Source organism: Camarhynchus parvulus, chromosome 3 (genome assembly GCF_901933205.1).
Source record: "Camarhynchus parvulus chromosome 3, STF_HiC, whole genome shotgun sequence".
In the NCBI taxonomy this organism is placed as follows: Eukaryota; Metazoa; Chordata; class Aves; order Passeriformes; family Thraupidae; genus Camarhynchus; species Camarhynchus parvulus.
In genome coordinates, this window is record NC_044573.1 from 17,445,724 (window position 1) to 17,458,533 (window position 12,810).

The window sequence follows — 12,810 nt, forward strand, 5'->3', positions numbered from 1 at the left end:
AACATATAATTTTGGCCTTTGCAATAACAGATGGAAAAGCTGAAATGACTCTAAAATAGCTTGTGTTGCACATCAGCCAGCTCACCCATCCCATCTATCTCCAAAGATGTTCACTCCATACCCAAAGGATAGCAGACAGCCTAGTCTAACCTAGATCAAACTTTTGCTTGTTGAGGAATCATTTGTAGCCTTGGTGAGTGATGAAAAATCAAGTGTTGAGAAGCAAGATCAGATGCTTTTCACCAGCTGCCCTTCTGCATCTGGGTTTTCTGTAGTCCTCAGTGCAGTACCCAGGCAGATCCTAATAAAACCCTTGTGCACAGGAGTTTCTACAGACTGAACATTACCCCTCCTTAGTTTGACCTTCTCTGTGATTATCCAATGGCCTGGTGAACATGTCAGGTTTTGGTTTATGTTGTGATCTGATTTATTCTGGTTACACTGGGAAAGAAGTCAACCTTGCAGAATGATTTCAGCGTGACCAGACTGGTGTATCTCTCCTCCCAGACCAAGAATACATTATCCTGGTTTCTCAGATACCTCACTCCAGACTTTCCAATATGCTCTGTGCCAGACACATACAGCATAACTAGAGATTTGGCCAGGGTAAGAAATGTTTAATTGAATATGTAAAGCATACAGAAAACATATTTGCATCTTTTCACAACACTAAATGTAACTAAGTAATAAATGCTTCAGGCTGAACCTTTTGATTGCAATGAAAGCTCAAAAAGAAGTGATGAAAGTAATGTTTCATAACACTGAATCAGTGTTCCTCTGAATTTTCAAGAACAGATTTGACAATTTGCTTCTCTGCTTGGGATGCTCTTCCCCCACTTTGGAGAAGGCTCCCCTTATTTCAGACATTTTAAAAGAGCATCGGAAGTTATGAAGTCTGGCACCAGAAGTTAATTTTCTTTTCCTGATTCATTACACAAAGAGTTCCTACAGAACCCATCTGGAGCAATACTACACACTGATCTCTACCAACAATTTAACATCATCTCATCCTGATCTGACTCGCCTCAATTAGTTCAGCTATCCTGAATACACTAAGCATTTTCATCAGCAATTCAAATGTGGTTACACTATCTCACTTCAAACAACTTCACTATCAAATTCATTAAAGTCCTTTAACAGCCTCCCAGTTTCTTTTCCATGAGACACCCCCACCCAAAAGGCAGCAATATGCAGCCTGGAATTGCCATGTTATTGAGCAGAACCTCATCACTTGTCCATGGCACAACTCATTTCGCAGTTACTCTTATAAAGAGCCTTCATTATTTCACCTGAGCCTCTCCTCCTGCCTTCTCGCTCACTGACCCTTTCCCTCTGCTTTTTCTGCTCCTCTGTTCGTGCTGGTTCTTTGCTTCCCTAAAATGCTACCTACTTAGTGCATTCTCTCCCAAAACCAGGACACACAGACAAAAATCAATGCTCTTGGATTCACAAGTATTAAACTTCGTTGAGTTATGGATGGGTTCCACTTCAATCAAGCTATCCTAAATATTGTTTTGGTTGTTAGGATTTTTTTAAGTGAAATAAAAACATAGCATAAGGATAAAAAAAAAAGGGACAATTAGCAAAGGAAACTATATTTTACAATGCCTGTGGCAAAACTAACCTGTAATTTTTGCAGCCTTTTCCTCTTGATTCACTCTGTTTTCTTCATCTTCTTCATTGTCTTCCTCAAAATCATCTAGGTTACCAATATCAGCTTGTTTCATACTCATCAAACTAGCCAGGCTTTGCATGTCTTCATCCCTAAATAACAAACATCACACCAGGCATTAAAATGCAGCTTGTTAATACCACATCTGATATTCCTGCATTCTTAAAAACTCTTTAAGCATTTTGATGTTTTCTTCAAGGAGGTCTAAGATATCAGATCTGATCTTGAATATAGTGAAAAAAGAAAACTAATACAACTCATAAATATATTCTGAAGGGAAAGTTTTCAATTAACAAAATTGCAAAGGGTAATAAAATACCGCTTTGCATCAAGAGTTAACTTAACAACTGCTTCCTAAAATTTTAAATCAGCCCAGAAAGGCTGGCAAATGCTTGCCTGATCTGCTTTGGTTAAAGTGAAAATGCTTGGCCAGACCTACTGCCCACCTGCTGCATGCAATACCTACATTCATTCATAACTCCTGATGCTGTTACAGGATTAAAATCCCTTCTATAAATATCTGAAATCATTAACAAGATTAAAAAAAGGCAGTGTCTATTTACACATACTGGAAACCAATGTTTTCACAAAGAGCAGCTTCTTTCAGATCCCTTGTTCCGGGTACTATGAAAGTCCTGTCAATAACTTACAATCTAGAACCAAGTGAGTGAGTCAAGGGAGCAGTAATCAGTGCCCAAGAGAACTCTTCCCACAGGATGTTCTTGTGCTCAACCCAAAATCTTAACTCTAAGTCCACCCTCCCTCACCTTCCAACTGGTTTTGTCCTTATTGCATTCTTTGTGAAATATCAGTGGGCTCCCTTGAAATCTGCCAAGGGTATTGTTGGATGAACACACACATGCACATAAACACACACTCCCACTCATTTCAAACCCGCAGGTACTTTTAAGCTGTTGTTACTTAAAATGTCTGTAAGAGTAGAGCACAAGCCATTTGTCTCTGAAGAACACAAGGCTGAAATCAGAGTAAGAAACAACTTTTACTCAGTTAAGAAACTAAGTATGGCAGGAATGATAGGTATGCTGAAGAATGCTCTCAAATTCCACCATTCTATACAGAAAGAGCTCTTTATCCAAAGGATTCTTTGAAAAGCAACACAAAGCAGGCTATCTGGTTGAAAAAAACCCCCAACAAACAAACAACTTACGTGGCTTTTCCTTCCCTCAGGAAAATACAAGATAAGGAGAACTGTAGTGTGGCAGCTACCACTTTCTTAGACAAAGGCTTGAATTTTAACCTGACATCTGTCTGTGTAGGCATGGGGCTGGCATATTGCTTCATGTTGATGCTGCTGGTGGCAAGCGCTTTTCTACGTCCAGAAGGAGACTCCTGAAAGCAAAAGAAAAACAAAGCTAATGTAAAATGCTGTGACACTAAAACCTGCATGTGCATGAAACAAAAAATGCACTTATTAAATCTGTAGGGGTTACTTTAGTTTTGTATTGGTTTGTTTGTTTGTTTGTTTTTCAAAAAATCACTATGGCCCTGTCGAGTGACAGAAAACCATTTCTTAAACTACGTCAGTCACTAATGGTGGTGGAACTTTGAACACTTCTTAGTGCAATTGAAAAAAAAAAGGTTGTCCATAGTGATTACAATGGTGCTGCATTACAAGATCTAGGGTGTCTTTAATGGCCTGAACCAGATCCACAGCCCCCATCCAGTTAAACTGCTGGGAATATATTCTCATTTCTTTTCACAGCAAATTGAACGCACTCTGTTCAAACATGGCTAGTTCTGGACTGGAACTTCCAGCCTGTGGAAGACATAGGTTTGGACCATGTATGTATTTCTTTGCATAGTGGTTTGAGGTCATCTAGTTTGTGTTCCATGCTCAAACAGAATACCTGAATATTTTTCAGAGCAGTGGTTCTTCTCATTAGTGTTGCACGTGCACTATCAAGAGCAAAAGGTTTCTGAAACTAAAATTGACAATACTTCCCAAAATATTGATAAAAATTTTGCAAGAAAAAAATAAAGAGCAAAATAGATAAAAGCCAAATTTTTATTTGAAAAGCCGAAGTTGTATTTCAATATGAAAATGTTGCTCAAGGCTTAACAATCCACATAAATTAATCTAAAATGCATCTAAGAATCTACTCTCTTGTTTTATCTAGTACCAGCATCATCAGGAAAGGAATGATTATATGTAAAAAAGCTCCAGTAACAAAAAATAAAACAAAAAAGCCCTGCTATTAATTCTTTTGAAAAATGTTCTCACAATAGGACATTTTACTGCAGTTGACCATTTGTGTTGAATAAAGAATACTAATTCAATCAAAACATTCAAGCATCCTTTTTCAAAGTACTTGACATTTCTGCCCAGTAGAATAAGTCAGAATGTAATATGTCATCCCCAAAGAATACCTTGTTTAAAAAACTAGCCTTATCTGACAGATTATGCACAGCAATATTATACAGAACTATTAGTGCATGTAGATACCTTATGAATGAATTTCAAAAATGCATCAAACACTTGAGAAGGATTTAGGCCCTCTCAGAAGAAATACTTAAGAATATGCAAATACTCTCAGCTGAATTAAGTTGAACAGATGCGACTCTCACAAACAATACAAGTGCTCCTTCCCTGGCTGCAGTTGTCAATCAAAGAGCAAGATTAAGGTCCAAGGTTTTGACAATGTGTAAAATGGAAAGTACAATCAGGGAGTTTCCATTATTACACAGATATGAACAACAATAATCTGTTATTGTATCATGCCTTTAGAATAACTAACATTACGACTCTTTATGTGGAATGCAAGGTTTACTGCAGCGCCTGTTCAGGCATCTACACCCAACAGGATCTTAGACAACTCATCTTGGAAGATTTTGAATAGTTGATGTTGACAGTAAGATGTTGATCTTAGCAAGATCAACAGACCTCAGAGCAAATCATGAATGTGGGTGCTTGCTTGCAGCTTTGAAGATGAATCATTCATCAGCCACACCATGCCTGTATTCTGATGTGCTCTTCTCAGTCTGACTACAAAAATCGCTTTTCAGCTGCTGTGAATATCCCAAATCCAACAAAGATCTGGATTTATTTCCTTGTGTAGCTACAAATGCCTTCTCAGGGCTGGCTCACCTGTTAGATGCAGCCAATGCCATGAAAACAACACAGAGACCTCCCAGTAAGTCTCTTAGGGAACACCAATATGCTTCAGTGACTCCAAAAAACAGGGCTACCTGGGGGCAGAGCTACTTTCTCTTGTTACAAACACCCCATCTTATCTGCTAAATCAGGTGCATGTTGTCTTTATCAAAGTGATTTTTCTAAAAAGTCAAAGCAAACAAGATAAGTCAACCCCATCTCCAATTCAGGGGTGGTTCTGAAGTGAAGGGAAAGCACACAACATTGAACTTTCAAGCATGCAAAAGCTAGACACAGACAGCAAGGCAGAAGAATTTTGAAATTACGTGAAACTACATTTTTACTTAGTATCTACTTATTGTATAAATGATCACCTTGTCATTTGCACCTTCAGATTATCTGGATTGGAGAGTGAATAAGAAACTTGAATAAGGAAGAGGAAAGTTCTCCCAGTGAAGATGATCATCAGCAATTCCTAATGGAATCTTCTGGTGTTAGCTGATGTAGAGGAAAAGGGAGATGAGAATGCAGGCAGCAGGGTGCCAGGACAAAGGCAAGGAGCCAGCCATGAGCAGGAAGATTTTCCTATCACTACATATTCTCATGTGCTGTGAAGAACAAGATGCACTTGGCAATCGAGTTCAGTCTTCCTTTCACATTTTTGTGGGTCAAAGGCAGAAGTCGACGTTCCAAGTTCCAACTGCCTACAAAAGCCCAAATCTGTAACATTATCATACAAAAAAAACTCCAACCAAAATCCCCAAACCCAAATAAAAATAGACTGTGCCTGATATTTCAAGTCTTATTTTGCTTCACATGCAAGTTTAAGTATATCCTGCTACTCTTCCAAAAAGTGAAGTCTCTTAGAATTTTGCAATGTTTTCTCCTTTGGAGCTTTACAGGTTTGGCCTTACATGATTTTAGCTACATAAGTAGACGGGGAAAAATGTTTTGTATGTTAAAAGAATATTCTCAAGCTGCTTCGGTTCATGACTGATTCACAATGGATTGTGTTTTCTACTTGACACACAATCAACTTCTAAAAAATTGTCTTTAAATGTTAGAGCATGCTAATAATCACTTCTTGCAAAGATTGTAGCATTTTCTTCCTAAAAACCTACATGCTTCCTGTAGTAGCATTTGAGTCACCCCGGAAACGGAGACAGTTTCTTGCAGAAGGATAAACAATTCTTAAACTAGCAGGGATCAAACAATCCAAGAATGGAGTAGACAGAAACATCTGAGCAGTAGGCTTGAATGAGTTATTCCAAAGAGAAGCCCACTTTGGTAGGATACTGAATAAATAATATCCATTTAAATGTAAAAGTCTGATCTGGTGTTTACTTGTGTCTCATATGAGCATGTGGAAAGTCAAGCAGGAATCCCAGTGCAAATGTTTTAATTGCTCAACTTTCCTGCTTTTGCCTATATAACCAAAGTTTAAACTGTGTAAGGCTCTGTTATGCCTCCAGGTGTTTTACATTCATGTGACTGCCAGGGTTGCCACATCCTGTTTTGTGAAAGGGTGGCATGAAAAGTCAATTTTGAAGTCACAAGAGAGAAACAATCCAATGCAATAATAAAGAGAGGTGACAAAATACAACACTTAACAGTGAAGATGGAGTGCATTCTGCAAGAAAACAGCAATTTGGGAACCCTTTACTCTTAAGAAAGGCAGTGCATTATGCAAATAAATCAGCCATGATATCTGAATGCCACAGAAAGACAGAAGATAACATACAATGCCAGTAAAATAAAAATACCTCTATGTTATCTTCCAGCTCAAACATCCTACTGAGACCGAGAATAGGCACTGCTGGACTCATAAGAGAATGCATGAAGCATTGGTTAACAACTATTTTTTGTTGTTTCATGTTTGTTACTGTATGGTTCTAGCAAGTGAAACAGCTCACTGTAAAAAAAGTGTGATTCTCCTAGAAATCATTAATAAATTATTTAAATTATTTAAAATATAACTATTTAGTATGTTAGCAGGAACTACAGCAGGCCTATCTTCTTGCATAACAGAATAATGGCTGTGTTGGGTCAACTAAAGGCTCTGAGAAATTTGTATGTTATTTTAGAAGTACATTGTTTGCCAGAGTGATCATTTTAGTTCACTTAAAAAGAGTAAAATCTGCACATAAACACACAGCAATACTTCTCCATCTTTCTCTCCTGTGTTGGGGGAATTTCTGCTTTTGTGTTCTACACTTTTCTCTCACAAGCAGCTTCACTTCCCTTGACAGTCTCCTCCTCCTATTGTCCACAGTCCCCAAAATGCCTCAAACATACACCATATTTTGGGTGAAATAACCCTATCTGGGCAGTGCATCAAGCTATATCAGCTGTTCCCAGCTGGCAAAGCAGCAGGATGAAGCATGTGGCTGGCTTTGCACTAAGCCCACTGGGTGGTTGATACTTGTGCATCCTGGTAGTTTAAGAAAAATTTGAGCAAATTATTAAAAATCTGGAATAAGAAGACACACTCAAAGACAGCAAAATGAAAATTACTATAGAATACAGAAAGACTTCCCAATACCCTGGAGTACTTTGATTTCTGAATTCTGACAAAGAAATACATAGAACAAGCAATACTCAGTAGATCAATAAAAGTTGCATTCCCTTTTTGAACAAAAGAATATTAGTAATAATGAACTCAGGCAGTTCCCAATTTCTAGGCATGTTGTTTGTGTTTGCACAGACTTGAAAAACATCACCTCAGATACCAACAGAAGTGCAAATCAGTGGTGCCATCAGAAAGACAAATTCCAGACAATCTGAAGCCACAGGAATCACAAGCTGTGAGTGCAGGGCCAGGCTCAGATGAAATCTCACCTTGCACTCGGCTCTGCCAAAGCCTGGGGACCAACAGCACACACAGACATGGACAGCAAGCAGGGTTTCAAAAAGCTCTGCATGGTTTTTCAAGTCCCCAACACTATCCCTCCCCAGCTTTTTAAGTTATTTCCACAAACCCTCAAATGACCATCATATAACAAAGTCTGGGACTAGAGAAGGGAAAAATAACACTGGTCAAACTGCAGTCGGTTCAAATGAAGCCAGTGAAGCTGCCTTTACTGACACAGATACAGGGCCAGACCCATTTATCACACAAATTCCTTTCCAGTAATGCAACCATGCATTATTCCTGCCACAACATTCCTGACTCTGAGCAGTGTCAGGCGTCCCAAAACTCACTACACAGGAAGTGCCACCCTTCTATAAATATCTGCCTGGCATAAAGGATTCCCACAGCCTGATCTCCTGCAACGAGAACAATGTGGAGCAGTACTATGTACCAAAAGCCTTGTCTAGGAATCATTCCCAACATTGCCTACTAAAGAGATCCTTTCAAAGCAAGCAGGACTAAAATACTCTAAGGAACTAAGTGCAGAGAGCCTGGACCACAGCTGTAGAACAACCAGCTCATTTTTACTGGGAAGATGATGATCACAGATGACAGACATGTCACGCTATTAAACAGTGCCCAACTCTGTTCCAAAGGAAGTGAGCCAAAAGATTAACACCTTCACACAAAAGGTCTGAACTCAGATTCTTAATTTATAGGAGAGACAAATAATGCTGTAATGTGAATTTCATGCAGTCTTCTTTAAAAATGTATTTTTAATGACTTTGTATGCTGTACTTACCAAGTGACTGGCAAGTCTTCTTCAAGGTTAATATAAGAGGTGCAAATAAGTAAGAAACACCTTTGTATTTTCTGTTAAACTGCCTCCAAGCTTCTAGGGTTACACAGAATCAAAACATTGGCTGGGTTTTGTTAATGGGGTATATTCCTCTGTGTTATTTGGGCTGGGGAAAGTCCCCCCAGAGAAATCAGCAGGATGTGTTTTACCTCTGCACACCTGAACTCAGCTTGCCTACACAGAGCTGTGACCCTGCTGTGCTGTCTGTAACCCCTGAGGTTCCAGTGCCCTCGCTTCCACACACACATGTATTGAGAAATAACAGGAAAACATTTCCATTCAGCAGAAACCAGATCAAAAACTACTGAAGTTCTTCATTATTTAGATAGTAAATGGTCCCTCCTTAATAGAAATATATTAAGTAATTAGTAATCAATGTACAAACATTATCCAAAAAAGACCTAATTAGGGAAGACAACAAGCTTCCTTACTGGATATTATTTTGTCAAAAGGAACAATAATTATCATTGTCTTTCTCACAAACAAGGAAAATACACAGCATAATATTTTTGCCTTTTCATCTTTTACAAAAGCAAATGCTAAAAAGCCCACAAAGCTATGCAGATTTTAAGGAGGAGCACACTTTGGCAGCAAATAATTGACAAAGTGATTTGTCCAGTTCTAAAAACTCCCTGAGAGAAACAATAGCTTTCCCTGTCCTTTGGCTTCAGAACTAAATGGAGACTGTTCTGGAGGAAAGCTGGCCCCTGCAGGCCCCTGGCCCTGCAGCCCCCAGGCAGCAGCAGAGGAGCTGGAAGGTTCTCCCTCTCCCGGCGTGGATGGCAGCCCTGCGCCAGAGCCGCACGCACCATCTTGCTCAGATGAAAAGATCACTGCTTCACCAGCAGAGCAAAATGGATCACTACAGAATTTAATTTGGGAGAGTATACAGCAATTAAATGCTAAAATAGACAAGCTACAGGGAGCTCTCTCAACTGGAGAGAGTAAATTAGAAACTATGTCAGTTAAAATAATTTAGACAGGCGGATGGAAGATTTGGAGGACCGAATGAAGGCAGCATGATCTCTGCTGAAAACTTGTTTAAAAGCAAATAATGGTTGAAGGTATCCAGAACATTATTAAGAATTATGATGCATCTGAATGGAGAATGTAATGTTTAAAAAATTCTGCACATACCAGAAACGTTGGAGCCCTAGACATGAGGGCTTGGAATGAAACAAAGTATTTCTAAACATTGAAACAGCTACCCTTAATGACATAATTATGTATTTGTTATCCTCAAGAAGTGACCTTTGTCCTTGCCAGAGCCAAAGCCCTTCTACCAAACTATTTATCATACTGGTCATATCTTACGTTTAAGCTTGAAGACTCCTTCAAAAAACACCAACATGTTGGTTTTAACAGCACATCTACATTGATGAATCATTATATTGGAAGAACACACATTGTTTCTTATGTAGCACAAACAGAGACAATAATTTCAGTAAGCAAAGAGAACACACTATATGCTACTTCAGCTTCTGTCTTCTTACAGCCCCATGAGATTTCAGTGGCACCCCGAGAGACTGAGGTATGTAGTGAAAGGTTCTTTCTGACTAAAATCAGAATACCTGTGGGTGTGCTCAACTGACCTGCTGTAGGTAACAACAAACCTTTCATCTTCCCACACTAATCCTCTGCATTCACAGACTCTGGAAATCTCCAATGATTAACATCAGACAAAAAGTTTAGAAAAAGAAACTATCCCTAATAAACCAAGTTAATTTATCTACACTATGCAGAATAACACCAAGAAAATTCAGAGGTCCTGTTTTTCTAGTAAAAAATACTATTAAGCTTCTAAGACAACTACTGGACAGATGGCAAAGTATGTGCACGATTACAATTTTAGTTGAGCAATTTATTAATAGATCATCTGTATGAGACAGGTATCCCCTTCTAAAGTGGGCTTGCTGCTTACAAAGGACAACAGAGAAAAATTACAGGTAAGCTGGGCAATTTTAGTAAGTAGCAGAACCCTGAAATACTGAACCTTGCATAGGATGTGGATAACAGCATTATGTATCCATTTATAACATCTTCAATTGCTTTCTCCCTTGGACTGTTTTGGTAATGCAGAAACAACTCCTGAACTCTCCCACAGAATTATATAGGAGATTGATAACTGATTTGAGAAACATTCACTTTAGGATTTGTAGCTTTTTGCTCTTTCAGATCACTTCCTCTAGAGATGCTGTGCAAGTTTCTCTTCTTCTATAGTGACAGGTTTAAATTTACTGTTAGATGCCTTTGACCAGCTAAACTCAGACTGTCCTTGCACTTGATGAAAACATTACTGTATCTTTACAAAGTACATGAATTTTTTCCTTGTGTTTGCAGAGCTACAGCTTGTGCTCTACCACTCAAGAGCCCTGGAATATGTGACTATGCTGTTTCCCTTAGCAGCAATAAAAGGACGTCCTTTCCTGCAAAGTCTAGATCCCAACATGCTGAGCTCACTAATGCCCCAGTGGTTCTGCTTCCCTTTCACAGCCATTCACTCTCTGCTGATGGGATCACTCCACATTAGGGACTGTCTGTTCCTTTCCTTTCCCCAGATGCTACAGCAGCCAGGGATGTGACCATCTCCCCCAGGTCTGCTAAGGCACAGGGTACAGCTGTGTGCAAGCCTGTGGGAACTACTACATAGTAATCATTAGCAAACAAAACCATCAAGATGAAATAATTTTTTATATAACAAAAGCAATAAAAGTAACTACTATTGTAAACTCCTGTACATTTTTACTTTGCCATGGATGTGGGCCACAAGCTTGTGGAAGTTCAGCTGAAGCTGGCAGAGAAACTTATTATCATCAACTGGCTGTTTAAATCCTCAAACCTTTCCTCTCAAAGGAGCAGATTTAAGGAAGTCTAGGCCTGAGCTGCTGCTGCCACGTGGCAGGTGAGGCTGTTAGAAAAGCACAGCATACAGGGTTGGCAGCTCAGCAAAACACAGCAGTCCCTCATTTCCTGGGAGCTGTGTGCAGCTGCATCCCTCACATTGTGCCCTCTCTCCCCAGGAGCAGCTCCCATGCTCTGCTTCAGCTGAGGCACTTGCAGGCAGCATCCCCCTAGGTGGGCTCATGTTCCCCCTGCTTTTGAAATGTTTGCTGTATAACTGTGTAGTATTTCTGTCAGCTTCAACACAAAGTAGAAATACAGATAATTTATCTAATGTTAGAGAAGGACAAACAGCAGGTAATGAACTTAGCTCCTAAACTTTTAGCAAAAACTGGAGTAAAAAACACACTTATTTTGTGTGACCTCCTCCTTCCAGGGGGAGGACAGGGTAGCTGACTTCATAACCATGACTTTATTTACTGCTTAGCAGCTCATAACTCCACATTTTTTCACGTAACAACTAAAGAGACTCACAGGTTGTTCTCTGGTTTTGTTTTAAAATAATAGGCAATACCTGGTACAAAATTTACATTTAAGCTCACCTACCAATGCCTGGTACTTCTGCTCTACTTTGCCTGACAGGAAGCCTCCAGCATCATGATTCACTCTTGTGCTGTGTGCAGAGGTCTCCCATGAATAGTGCTACTGCACTTTCAAACATCTACACAAGAGACATGTCCAGCTAGTGTCCCCTAACAGAGTCAGGCTTTAAGGAAAAATAATTGACTAATTTTTTAAAAGGGTAAACTACTTACTGATTTATTGTTAGTTCAGCTCCTTTTCTCTTTCCATTCCAGTCTCTAAATTTCCTTACTCTGTCTTGGTGTCACTTTAAGACAAATACCCAGAATCCTGAATGCTAAAAAGGTGTGTTTGAAATAATACCTCAAGGTCACAAGTGAATATTTAATGTGAATTCAATATAATATTAAGAACAGTTTCTGCACCTCAGGCCATGCCTACCTACAAACCTTGTCCTGAGGAAACAAATACCATGCAGGAAGGCATATGTGATACAGGCCCCAGAATTAACTCTTGATTATTTAAACAAACTTGCAAACATAAGCACATTGTTCAGCTCCTCTGTAATCTCCAACAAGGAAGCAAGTTTTACCTCAAACTCCTAGAAGAAGAAACAAGGTAAAAAGATAACTGCTCCAGCAAGCTTACATACTTTCATTCATCCTTCCAGAGAAAGACTTAATTATTTAGCATAGATATAACCTGTTAAAATAGGGTTTTCAAAATACCAGTGTGTCATCAACCAGTTGTTATCATCTGAGGATAACTTCCATAGAGCGAATGCACAATGTTAAATGACAAATTTTGCAAGGCTCACAATAGAGAAAAGCCTGCAAGAGTGTCAATGTTATTGACTCTTACTTTATATTTTTTCTGTACTGAAAGTTGAACCT

General features: G+C 39.1%; 1 protein-coding gene across 8 annotated transcripts in view; it reads right to left on the minus strand.

Moving 5' to 3' along the window:
* EHBP1 (EH domain binding protein 1) overlaps positions 1 to 12,810 on the minus strand; it is a 206,559-nt gene that overhangs the window by 125,678 nt on the left and 68,071 nt on the right. For all 8 annotated transcript variants that reach the window (XM_030946204.1, XM_030946198.1, XM_030946201.1 and 5 more), the window contains exons 6-7: positions 2,841 to 3,022; positions 1,625 to 1,764 (exon numbers count right to left, since the gene is read on the minus strand). In XM_030946204.1, the coding sequence (XP_030802064.1) occupies positions 1,625 to 1,764; positions 2,841 to 3,022 (322 nt within the window). The remainder of the gene's footprint in view (positions 1 to 1,624; positions 1,765 to 2,840; positions 3,023 to 12,810) is intronic.